The sequence below is a fragment of the Alligator sinensis genome, unplaced genomic scaffold, assembly GCF_000455745.1.
Source record: "Alligator sinensis unplaced genomic scaffold, ASM45574v1 scaffold210_2, whole genome shotgun sequence".
In the NCBI taxonomy this organism is placed as follows: domain Eukaryota; kingdom Metazoa; phylum Chordata; order Crocodylia; family Alligatoridae; genus Alligator; species Alligator sinensis.
Window position 1 is genome coordinate 1,472,483 of NW_005841946.1, and position 12,849 is coordinate 1,485,331.

Below are 12,849 nucleotides of genomic sequence, written 5' to 3' on the forward strand. Positions count from 1 at the left end.
ACTTCAGGCGCACACAGTGCTACTTTTAACTCCAGGGGAGCATTTAAGCACCATGTTGATGAATGCTGGAGATCAAGAGATGGTATTTAGACAGTGCTTTCCAGCTGCAGGGGGAGTACATACAGCCCACACCCACTTCTGGATTTCCAGGCCTCTGGCAGTTTAAATCACAGCCCTGATGTGCTTGAATAGTCTCTCTCTTCCAACGGAGATCTACGTCTTAAAAATTTCCATTTTCCTATTTTTCAGAGGGTGCTTGTTTCCAGCCCTTTCCTTTGTTTCAAATACAGTGAAAACCCTGAAAGTACAAATTTGTTCTGTGCTGGTCTATTACCTGAATCCATCCTTGCACGCGGTACATTTATCGGGATGGCCAATGCATTTTCTGCAGCTTTGATGACATTTGAGACAGCGCTTCTGACCTTTCAGAAAACACAGACAGTCAGGGCGAATCAAACACGGACAAGAGATGCAAGCAACAGTCACAGCCACAAAGCACAGGGTAGTTCAAGTTAAAAAATGCTGGTTTTCAATTGCTGTTTGCAGGCAGCGGCTGCCAAAGGAGACAAGCATGCCTTTCAAACAGCCTATTACAAATGACATGGGGAAGGGTGGGGGACAGAAGGGGTGTTCAGACTGCGTGGATATGTGAAAGGGCCAGAATAGATATCGACTTGATGAAACCTCTGGGCTGGGGATCTTGGGATGGTTCGGATTCAAGATAGGCTTCCTGTTCACGAGTCTCAGATTATCCCCTGCGTGCCAACAGGCGCTGGGATTAGAAGCGGCATATGTTTTTATGTGCTTTTACACTCAGAATGGGCCCAATGCAGCCTTCATTAAAGTCAATGTGAGTCTTTAATAGGAGACGGCTTAAGTCTCAGATTCCTGGCTCCAGCAGGGTTTTCTGGCCTGCTAGGGTCCTGTGCGGACGTGGGCGTGGGCTAATGCCCATCCATGAGACAGGTGAGGAGGAAGCATTTCTATTTTTGCCCACAGATGGACAAGCTAAAAGGTTCACAGCTAGAATGCAAGCAGACGGTTATTCAGCATTTGCTACCTGCAGCTGCATTGAGACAAATACCGTGGAGCAAAGCAAAGCGCAGGGAGGGAGGGCTGATGCCAAGACGTGCCTTCATCTAGTAAAATTCTGAATGTTTGGAAAATGTAACTGCTTTCAATTCCCCATCTCATCTATCCAGCCCTCCCCGCTCCCACTTATTCTCTCTCCACTGCCAATTAACCCAAATGGAACACCTTATCTAGGCATAATAATGATAATAGTACCCAACTGATTGCAGCTGTGGTAGTTAATAATATATTTCTGTAATGCATATTGTATGGCTCTAGCTAGGGTTTCTATCATCGAAATAAGGATGGTGGGTAAGAGTTTCACGGCTAGGAATTCAAGTACTTAACCCTCACAGACTTTCCATGGGAATTAGGCATCTAATCTTTGGCTGATGTTCCCTCCGAGCCCGGAGCTGGAAGCCCTCCGGAGACTCAAACCACAATTCTCCTCTGATCTGCTGCGTGACCTCAACTCAGATCCAAACCTTTCCCGGTCTTTGAAGGCCCCAGTTTCCGGGTGCTGAATTGGTGGCAAATTGATTGGTGGCAAATTGGTGGCAAATTGATTTGCGGAGATTTCTACCCCCACCATTCCCACTGGATTACACATGACGGTGCCCCCGAATGGGCTCAGCATTGAGGGTTCCTCCCCTGTGGAGATGGGGCTCTAATGCATCCCAGCCTCCCTCGGCAGCTGCAAAGGTTAAGACAGCTCACATTCAAGAAGCATCACCAGGCTCTGATCAGTGACAAATGCTTCGAGACAGTCAGTCCCGTCTTAGGCCAGCCACACGACAGTTGTTTTCTTGCACCATCCCAAGTTACCATTAGCGTTACGATTACCATCGCTAGCGGTACAGACAATGTGGTGCCAGACCTATGCTGACCGCGGGAGAGGTCTGTCTGAGCAAACTATGGTCTGGGGCTCTCAACTTGTGCACCCTGCATTGACAGCTGAGATTTCTTAATTTTTTTCCAATCTTGGCCATTCAAAAAAACCACCTGCATATCCACATGCTAGAGTGTACAAAGCATTCGCATCCTTACGTTCCTCTGAGTAAAACCCAGCTGGACATAGCATCGCACACGTGTTCGTTTCCTGATGGTGGTAATAGCCACGCCTGCAAGCCGTGCACTGCGTCTGGCCCCTGCCCGTGCAGTTTTCACACCCTTTGAAGCACCTCCGGCACCTTCTCACTGTGTCGTCCCCAAAAAACCCTGAAGGGCAAGAGTTCACACACATCCTGGAGAAAGGGGACAGCGAAACAACACGACATTAAGCATTTTCCTTTTGTTTCCAAACGCCTGATCCTGAAAGATGCATCCGATAGAGATCATGAGAGTGGAGGGTGCTAGACTAGACCAACAACTGCATATCGCAAAGAGATTTTCTTAGAAAACAAAATGGTTTGGTGATACACCCAGGGCTCTAGCTGGCGAGCAAATGGTTAAAAGTTCTATTCTATTCGAGGTCTTACACTGCCCTCATCAATTCACCACCCCTCACAGCATGGGTGTCCGAGTGCCTTCCCTTTATCCAACTGCAGAAAAATTGCAGAAAAAGATATATTTTTTTGCAATTTCTCAGTTGGTCCAATAAAAGGTATCATTTCTGAACCAAGTGTTTTACATTTTTGCATTTCTTTTTGTCTCGGACCAACACGGCTACCAAATACTTCCCTTTACCCATGACTTCTCTGGGGTGGTGTTAAGCATCATTTTTCTCTCCCTTGCTCAGGTACTGAGGGAAGCCCTTCCTTTGGGAGGACAAACACTTTTATGCTTTTATGAACTGATGTTTTGCAACTGTCTCCTGGGGCTCCCCATCTGCTGGTCTGCCTCCCTCTGTCATTTCCTCTCTTATACTAGGAAAGCTTTTGGGCAGGAGCCATTTGTATTTGTACAGCACCCAGTACAATGGGGCTCTGATCCAGGAGTAGGGGGCTTGGGCATTCATTCAATACAATAGCAAGCAATAATCTAGGCTGAGCCTCAGGCTGAAGCAAGTTTCCATTGCTTCTTTCCTCTACCTACGCTAACTTGACTTCATATCTGGCTACACGTATCACCCTTGGAGGAAAGTCCTTGCTGACTGCACCCATAATCTTTTCTTTGATAAATCATTCACCAACCCAGAAGTATTCAGAAGTCATCACTATCAGCCAGCAGCTTAGGGCAACATCCCTTAATTTAGGTACTCAGGCAGGATTGCTTTGCAAATGCATGCCCATCAACTGCTTCTGAGCTATGGCACCTCATGAACGAGATACAAAGCAAAGAGAAGAGCTGGATGTCAGGACCTCTGGGTGCACATAACCCAAAAGGAGGGGGTTCTGGCATAGGACATGACCACACACACGTGCACGCATGCACACCTAGCAAGAACCCGCCTCTTGGCAGTGCAAGCTAAGCAGACGCATGTTGATACTTTAGCAAAGCTGACAAGTGGGTCACAAGTCCCAAAGTGTGGTGCATACTCTCAGCTCATTAGGCCTGGAGGCCCAACCTCATTTGGTACGTCTTGCAAGGTAATTCTCTGTATGCAACTAGCTCACTCCAGTAATCACTGACCCATCTACACCTGCTGTGAGTGCACAACAGTTATCTGAGCAACCAGTTCCCCATCTCAATATCATCCCTTACAGAATTACTGGATCATTCAGTTCTCCCTGCACCCTTTTCAACAATTTAGTCCTTTATTATCAAGGTTTGCACTGTGCAACAGTCGTGGGGAGAGGTCACCAATGTCAGCAGCAAGGATCCTACCAGTTCCCCAGTGTAAATAAGCATTGACTTGACACGTGTTTCAATATGACCATGGACAAGGATATCAAAGCAGCCTAAGTCATTTGGGAACCTAAGCCATTTAGATGCATTGCGGCCTGGATTCCAGTTAACAGCAGCTAATAGCACTTACATTCCCAAGCGCATGACTCTTTGCCATGCAACCAAAGCTTCTGAATCACTGAGGTTTATTTGAAACTCCCCATATTGTTCTGATTATAAGATGACCCTGCATATAAGTCAACTGCACATTATCAGGTTCAACTTGTTTTTTTTCCCCCTGAACATGATGATATTCTACATTCAGATTGTAGCCTGATTGCTGGGGACAGGCTGACCCCGCATATTAGTTGGGTAAAATTTGTATGGGTCTGTTTGATGGGGGGGAAATGTTGACTTACTGGAATGATATGGGCACATGTGATAACGTCCTTCTGCCATTCACGTTCCAATTTCCAGCAAAAATCACCTCCCCTTCCCATGCATTCCTTCTCGCAAAATATATTTTCACATGACTCCTTATGAAAAGAGTCAAATCAGGAGCCCTCCATGTATGCAGAAGGTAAGCACAGCAGAGGGAAGAGGTGGCAAAGCAAGCTCCCTGGCTTGGCAATGCCAAGGGTGCCTCTCTGGGCCCAGTGGGGTAGTGGAGAGTAACATTCATCTCCTTCCTGTGCCCATCCACCTCGCTTCTTTGCCTGCCACCCAGAGCTAAGTTGAGTCCAGCCCCCTGGGGATGGAACTGAGACCAGTTCATTGAATTGTGCATCAAAAGCATTTCACAATAATTAACTGTAATGCACCATGTCTGCTGCCAGACCTCAACCAGATGGCAACAACTTTCAGCAATGAGCTGTCTAGTTGCACTGGAACTAGCCACGTGTTAGGATTCAGATTTCTTGGGCACACATCAGTACAGTGTCTGAGCACATAGCACCACCCTGCTCCCCTCCACTGAGGCAGGGGACGCGCCTCATCCCCCCGTTCACACGCGGGTTTTGGAGACATCCAGCAACTTGCCCAAAGTCATGCAGGCAGTACAAGGCAGATCCAGGGAGGGAGAGCCAGGTCTTCTGAGTCCCAGCTCCTTGCCTTATCCACCCGCCCTCTCTATACAGAGGAGAAACATGCTCCTTTCCACCTGCAGATTACGACGAGGCTTCTCTTCTATCTGACAGCCGATTCAGTCCAAAGCACTTACTGAATATTGCTGTGGTATGCAAAGGCAGCCCTCGGGGTAAGGCAGTGGGCCGGGACACGGGAGGTGGGGGGTCTTTACAGGCCCCCTCCAAGCTCTGGGCAAATCAAGCAAGGTGCATCCACACTGTGGTGGCATCTTGTCCGTGCCAAGATCTTCCTAAGCATGCTGTACCCAGAAAGATGCCACGGAGGCTGTTCTTAAGACCTTGGGTGCTTAACACAGCCACTGAGTTAATCCAGCAGACCCAAGGAGCAGAAGCAGGTGCATGGGGTAGGCTGGGCAGGGTCCTGCCTGGGATACACTAACACTGCAGCAGAGACTTGCCCGCAAATCCCCCCATGCCTCAGGGAGCAATACTTTTACACTACGCGCTTGCTTCGTCTACATGGATTGCAAACTCCTACCACAAGCATGTACAGCTCCGTGCACACTCGGCTGCTCCAGAAATACAAGGGAATAAAAATAACCACATTACCTGCCAGTTTTAGCACTTCCCAGGCTGTAATGGATGCAGTTCAAGCACTGATCTGCCTTAGGACCATCGCATCCTTGGTCGCCGCATTCAGGATGACATGGACCTTAAAGAGACAGATATGTCGGCTGAGACAAGTGGCACAAGAGCTTCCAAGCCCCGCTAGTATCTTCAACCCGCCTTCCTGCACGGGCGGGAGCTGCTCGGGGCCAGTGGGGATAGGGGGCTGCCCCATGAGGAGGGCAGGAAAGGACAGGATAGGACAGATGTGACCCTGATGCTTTTGGAGGGTTTGAAAGGTAATGTGCTCTTCTGAGGCAAATAGCCAGGAAGCCGTTTCCTTCCATTTGTCAGCTGCCCTCTCCCTTCACCCGCCGCCCAACCCCGTGTGTCAAGAATGCAGAATAAGGACGTTCCCCTCCTAACACTACACTGCAGCAACTGCCCAGACCCTTTAGAAAACCACCTGCCCCAAGGCCCAGGGATGCTGCTGAGGGCGCTCGCAGCATAGATTCCCGCAGGAAGGAGGTGCCTTATTGTACCTACGTGTCCCCCGATCAAGCCCTTTTCCTTTGCACACTGCAATTTCAGGTCCCTAACACTGAGCTGGGCACAGTCGAATGCTAGGGCCACCACACACGGATTCCTGATGGGGTTGTCCCTTTGAGGGGGAAAAAAATAGCAAGCCTTTAAAGGTGTTACCAAAAACCCAGTCTTTCCACGGGAAAAGTGCAGGCCTGATATAACCCTCCATGAATCCATTCTATACCTACAGGATGTTTTTCACCCAAACCCACACATATCTATAGTAAGAAATGCTTTGATTTGGTTCATATGTGTACGCACACATGTAAATACACACAGGCTCATGCACACGCAGGTTGTTTCTTCTACGTCCACTTCGGCAGCTTCTCCCTCCTTAGCACTAACTGAGACGTGAAGTTGCCTGGCTATTATAATCAGATTTGACTATCATAACTAGGACAAGTCCATAGTCACCTGCTACTAATTCTTGTATGAAACAAAGCAGAAAAATACTAAAAGGGAATGGAAAGGAAACACGGTCTGGCTACAGGTTGGCACCTCCAGTAAGATGCTTTTTGAAACGGCAGTCCTTGATTCACAACTACAAGTGTTTGGCCTGAGGAGGGCCGATAAAATGGGAAGTGGGCATCAGAGAAAACTCCAAAAAGTCTCCAGTCTCTACTGACATGCATAGTCAGTCCAATACATACATGGAATAGGAAGTTGCTGGGTGGGACATCAGGAGCAAGAACCGAACCCGCAGCTCCCCCTGGATCTAAAAGTCTGAGCCTCTGCTGAGTGCAAACGCTGGGCTGGTCCAGGCTGCAGCTGGCTCGTTAACCTCAGCACTGCACATGGCTCGACTACCACCCAAGGGGAAATGAGCACTACTTGCGGAGAAGTGGGTTACAGATAGATAACTCGGTGCAGTGTGTGTAGGGCCAGACAAGTCATCCTTCCACTCCACTCCACCCCGCACAGCACGTGGCCTTGCCTGGGGCACTGTGTCCAAGTTTGGGCCAACTGGAGAAGAAAACAACAGAACTCAATCTGAAGCCTAGAAAATACAACCTGGGAAGGAAGATTGGAAAGCCCAGGGTTTGTCTGCTCTAGAGGAGACTGGGGGGAAACATGATAATGGGTAAAGGGCTGCAATAAAGGAGAAGGCAACAAGATTTTTCTCTATGAGATAGGACAAGAAGCAACAGACTTAAGTTGCCAGAAGGGAGATTAGGTAGGACATCAAGAAAACTCTCCAATTGCACGGACAGCAAGGTGCTGGAATAGACTGCGGCATCTCCATCCCTGGGGGGTTTTAAGAGCATGTTGCACACGTGTCTATCTGGAATGGTTTGGATTGAGTTAGCTGTCCTGGTCCCTTCTGGTCCCATTTCTCTGTGAGTCCGTATCACAGGGAAAGAAGCATGTTCATATTTTTTGGACCAGGCTAAACTCCCTTTCCCATCATGATTTAGCACCAGCCACAGGCCCCTGGTGACAGCCTCCTCAGCTTTACAGCCTCATTCCACATGCTCAGGGCCTGGGTTTTGTCTCCAAGCACATGCTGCCCATCTACGCCAACACCACTGTCAGGTTTGCATTTCCCTCCCTGCTCCGGTTCCAGCAGCTTTGTCTGGGGCGACGGCCTGCTTGGCTTCTGGCCAGGCTTGGAGCTGCCCCATCCCCATGGGCTGGGAAATGTCGACGGCAGATCTTTTTTTACTCGCCTGACATCTTCACTACCAATTTGTGGTGGGGGTGATGGAACCCGCCGGTTTTTCAACCTCTAATTTGATCCCTTTACATAGTCTGTCCTGGACCATCTGCTCCTTTATAGTCCATGTGTGGGCTGGCAGCGCAGAACGCGTCCAGGAGGTTTGGCTCTGTGCAGCTGACAACAGTGCCTGCCCCCTCCCCGCACGCCGCGCTGTCGCTGCTGCACAAACAGCCGAGGGAAGCCGGAGCGTTTCATGTCCAGCCTGATCGCAGCGTTGCTCCATCCACAAACAGCCTGCTTTAAACCTGCGCAGTGCAACAGCTCAGCCCCACTTCACGTCGACCACCAGGCATCTGTTTGACTCGGACCCCTGGCAGACAGCACGGCGCTCCCCCGATGCCAACAGCAACACTGCTCTTGGATACCTGCTCTCTTCTATTCACCGGTCTTGACAACAACGCTGAACTGCAGCTTGGAGGCAACTGGTAGATCCTGTGCTTCCTCACCAAACAGCAGCAACAGCATGGACAGCAACGGTGCTCAGCTTGCACGCTGCTCAGCGCTGGTGAGCAAGGACCACGCTCACACCACAGTTGTCCTCTTGTCCGTTCAGTCCTCCCAGACACTAGGCAGCAAGAAGGTGCACTATTATGTGAGCAGTGACCTCCTTGGAACAAGATCTCCCAATGAGCGATCCTAGCAGGAGCATCCTGGGGTGCTGTGCACACATGTCTGAGCTCAATCCTTTACATGAGCTAGCCTGGGCCTTGGGAGCAGGAGAGCTGCCTTTGTGCATCGCTCTGCTCTGGGTAATCACCTTGGGGAGAAGCAGGATAGATTAGTCTGGGTGCAGTGCCACAGCTAACGCGGCTGTCCTGCTTGAGGAGCATGGCTCTGCTCTGGGCCATGTAGAGACACCTTTCGTGGCTGTGCTATCGGCGGCCAGATTCAAAGCAGCGCACTAGAAGCTCTCAGTCCCATTGCTGGGTCCTTCAGACTGTGCTAACTGTGCTTGTTTTATCCTTTGACAAACTCTTTGCAAGCTTGCAATACAAACACTGGGCAATGCTGACTGGGTCCAGAGAAAAGAAGAGGAAGCGAGATGAAGGAGAAGAGGTGTCTCAGCTTTCAAACCCACCAGCTCCTTAACCAGGCAACCCGGTCCACATCCTGGAAGGTATTTAGGTACCTAACCCCCCTGAAATCATCAGAATCAAGGCACCCAAACACCTTGCACTATCTGCCTCCTCATCCCTAGGGTTGGGCCTGAAAGACAACTCTATGTGCAGCCTCATCCAACTTGGGGAAGATTTAAATCGGGGCTGTGGGCTGGGGTGCCAGGAACCAGAGACCACTTGGGTGTGGAGAAGAAAGGGCCAAGTAAGGGTGGGAAGGATTTTCAATCCAAATGAGCAGACAAAAGACCTGTCTACACTGAGGATGCTCAAGGGATGAACCCGATGGCCACTCCCGAAATCTCTGCCTCTGGTGCACCCGACAGCAGGGAAGGGGGAGCCCCTGCAGCATCCTCACTGCTTCGGTTTAGACTGGGAGCACGGGGAGCGCGAGTGGGTGGATGCAGTTTAGCTTTCGGCAGCAGTCTGGACACCACTCCAGGGTCACAGAGCTCACCAGACACCCTGGTTTCAACACCAAGGCTGGTTAGTAAGATCAAGCCTGACGGGAGCAATCGGGCACTAGGCGTTCACATGTCAGGCTCACAGAGAGCCTTCTCATTACACTTAACAATCCTCCGTGTTACAGGGATTTACAGAAACCTATCCAGCTGCACGTTAATACCTGTTATGTCTCCCTGTAATGTATAAGACCACAGGAAAAGCAACACAGCAGATTAACATGTCAATAATTTAAGGCTTGTTTTTCAGAAACAGAAACTTGGAAAAGGAGGCTGAGTGGCACTGGTGGTGATTTCAGTGCGAGTGATCCAAAATGCATTAAGCGAATCATTCACTGAACTCCTGAATTGTCAGTGTTGTTCGTCTGTAGAAAGATATTGCATAAAGCAGAAACGTGTATGTTCAAAACGCAGCCTCACATTTACCTAGCAGCCCTAATATTTACCTAAAGGCGTTTGCCAAACCAAAGCTACACGGCATTTCTTGCTAATCCTTTAAGGACAGAGTTAAAAGGCCCAAAGAACTGATGCCTGTTCAGCAAATGCCCGGTGTAATGTGGGCACTTCTGAATTCACTCTGTTGCATTTGCTGCTAAAGGTGTTGCAGGTAATTAAGACAAATCTGTGTCAAGGAGAAATTTTTTTGCTTTCAGCAGCCTTCATCCCTCATCTTCCATTGTCGACCACAGCAGTGAAACCGCAATTGCAGGGCTTGGCTGTCACCTGGGGTGCAGGCTCTTGGCTGGGGAAGAGGCTTTATACCCCTGCTGCAATACAGCCCTGCTTTATACCCCTGCTGCAATGCAGCCCTGGTCTCCAAGCATGGTAGTAACGACACAAAAGCCAAGAGGGAAGATGCCTGGGGATGATTCACGTGTATGCAAAGGCCCGTGTATGCTTCCCATCAGGGAATACACACCCAATGCAGAGGGACCTTTGTGCACGTGAGAATCAGGCACTTCATCATGTCAGTGACTTCAGGTGAAAAAATACTCTCACCAAGGACTGTCTTGCACTACCCATATAAGCTTCAGGAGCTTTTCCTGGGCTTATCCCTGTGGACCCAGATAAGCTTCATAATCTACGTATGCCAAAGCTGTACTTATCAGCCAGGATCAGGCCAAGTGGGATAAGGATGTTCTAGCCTCTTTTCTTCCTCTCCCCAAAGAAACAAACCCTAAACACAGAACCATGACCATAGGCAGGTCCTACTTCTTGCAGGGAAGCCGTATTCAGTTGATAGGGGGTTGGGAAGTTTTTACCTGCGTATTCTTCTTCTTCCTCCACCACCTCCACCTGACTCTGGAAGAACGACACTTTGGAGGACTCCATTTCCGAGTTGGAAATTTTCATCGTCCTTGACTGGGAGTGATGGGAGCCAAAGGTGTTGTACGGGTGCTCAGCCGTGCCATACAAAAAGAGGGTCCATTCCTTTAACTTCCCTGAAAGAGATTCAACAGTTACAATCAACTGATGACATTTAGCTTCTACTCTCTGCCATCTTTTGCAGGATTGCAAAGCACCTCATGCTGATCAGGAAGTCCTCACACCCCTGCTGCGGGTGGGCACGATTTCCCCCAAGAAGCAGTGAAACGTAGGCATGTCAGCCTACAGAAGCCGGCTGTAGGAACGAGGCACCGAACCCAGGAGTCTTCTCTCAGCAGGCATGCCAGGAAATATAATGGCTTCAAGATTTTACACAGCATAAAATTGTCAACGGAGCAGAAGCAAGATCACTCAGCATAAATCTGTACTAGCTGACTGAACCGTGGGCCTAAATTAAGGTATCAGTTCAAGCCCATTAGGGAATTTTTTAATGCATTAAGCCTCATGTGATCAACTGCAATTACACCATGTGCTTAATAACTGAACTACGGAGAGAACTGTTTGCTGCAAAAGCTGTAATTCGAGATAAGGAGATTTTTTTTTTTCTCCTGCACAAATGCATCTCCAAACATGTGCTAGGGTTATATTTAGGCCTGGTTTCCGCAGTCCTCTAAACAAGTTTTTTTTCCCCAACGTAACTGATTAAAAAAAATAAATCAGAAGGACCACGCCAGAAGCATCATGGCTCCGTAAACACCAGAGCCAGAAGGGAGCATTGGCCAATTATTTTTGGTTTGCGTAGGATGGGGTAAACTGGCATCACAGATGCGATCTATGCCACAGAATTTCAACATAAATATAACATGAAATGCAATGCAAATAAGTACAAGTGAATAAGCTCGGGGGTAAATGGGGTCAAATAGCAGAGCCTCGAGAAGGCACCTCCTATGGCGTTAGAAAAGCAGTCTCTAAAAGAAGCCTGTTTGCGTAACAACATTACGGCTACTTAATTTAGGATTTAAATCCACATATGGGGGGGGTTAACGGCTGTGTAGACATTCCCACCTTGGTTTAAGAGGGTCTCATTTTACAGTAGGTTAAAGGCTTAGGTATCATGTATTCACAGCATACTATTTATACTATACCTATTACATTTATGCTATTATACTAGCTCATGTTTAAATGCGTTCCAGTATATTTATAGGATCTGCACTGCGGTATATGCTATACTACTTGAAAGCAGTAGTACGTGGATGCATTTACGCTGGTATAACGTGGCTAACATAGACCTAGTTTACAGTATGGACACACAAATAATTTATCATGGAATAAAAGGGTGAGGACTTTACCATACATCAGCTGCTCGGTGGTACCTTAGTTCTCCATGAAAGAGAGGGAATTTGCCATGGTTTAGCTACTACTTACCCTGGGTTAAGAGCATGCACACATGCAGTTATCACAGAGCAGCTGACATGTGGTAAAGCCCTGCTCCTTTTCACCTCAGGGTAACTTCTTTGTATGTCCCCATCCTTATTCCTAAAAGGGAAAGGGAATAAGTTAGACTGGTTTAAGCCACCACCTTTACACAAGTACAACTCCAACTACAACAGGCAGCCCACTTCCAGGATGCCCTTCCCCAGGGGTTTGCACAGCACTCTAGGGAAGTGCCAGAAACTCTGTTCGGAGGGCCCAGAAGAGGGGTTTGGCCAACACTTTTGAGACCCGAATGCCTCAAGCGATGCACCAAGATCTGCATCCATGTCCCTAAACTAAACTGACAAGGGTCTGAGCACCCTGGGCTCGCTGTGGTCACAGTGCAGCTCAATGCAGGGGCAACCACATACCACGATGGCAGGACCAGGGGGTTACTGTACAGGCAAGGGAGGGGATGACTGTGTCCTGACTTGGTTACAAAGAGAGGACATGGAAAGGTCTTCCTTCTAGATAGTTTTCCCACTCCTTGTGTTTCCACGCGAGACAACCATGATCCAGATTGAAGGGTGGGAGGGAAGAGTCACTCTGAAGACAGGATCATTATTAGTGTGTGTCCTCTCATCTTCTTAGCACCACCGCACTGTCCTGGTCTCCCCGGGCCTGGTTTCTGTTGGTCACGCTCT

General features: G+C 48.8%; 1 protein-coding gene across 1 annotated transcript in view; it reads right to left on the minus strand.

Moving 5' to 3' along the window:
- Positions 1-12,849, minus strand: part of PCSK6 (proprotein convertase subtilisin/kexin type 6) — a 101,848-nt gene that overhangs the window by 11,878 nt on the left and 77,121 nt on the right. Inside the window, exons 14-17 of the mRNA XM_025199551.1 lie at positions 10,669-10,848; positions 5,532-5,634; positions 2,119-2,315; positions 335-422 (exon numbers count right to left, since the gene is read on the minus strand). Of these exons, the coding sequence (XP_025055336.1) occupies positions 335-422; positions 2,119-2,315; positions 5,532-5,634; positions 10,669-10,848 (568 nt within the window). The remainder of the gene's footprint in view (positions 1-334; positions 423-2,118; positions 2,316-5,531; positions 5,635-10,668; positions 10,849-12,849) is intronic.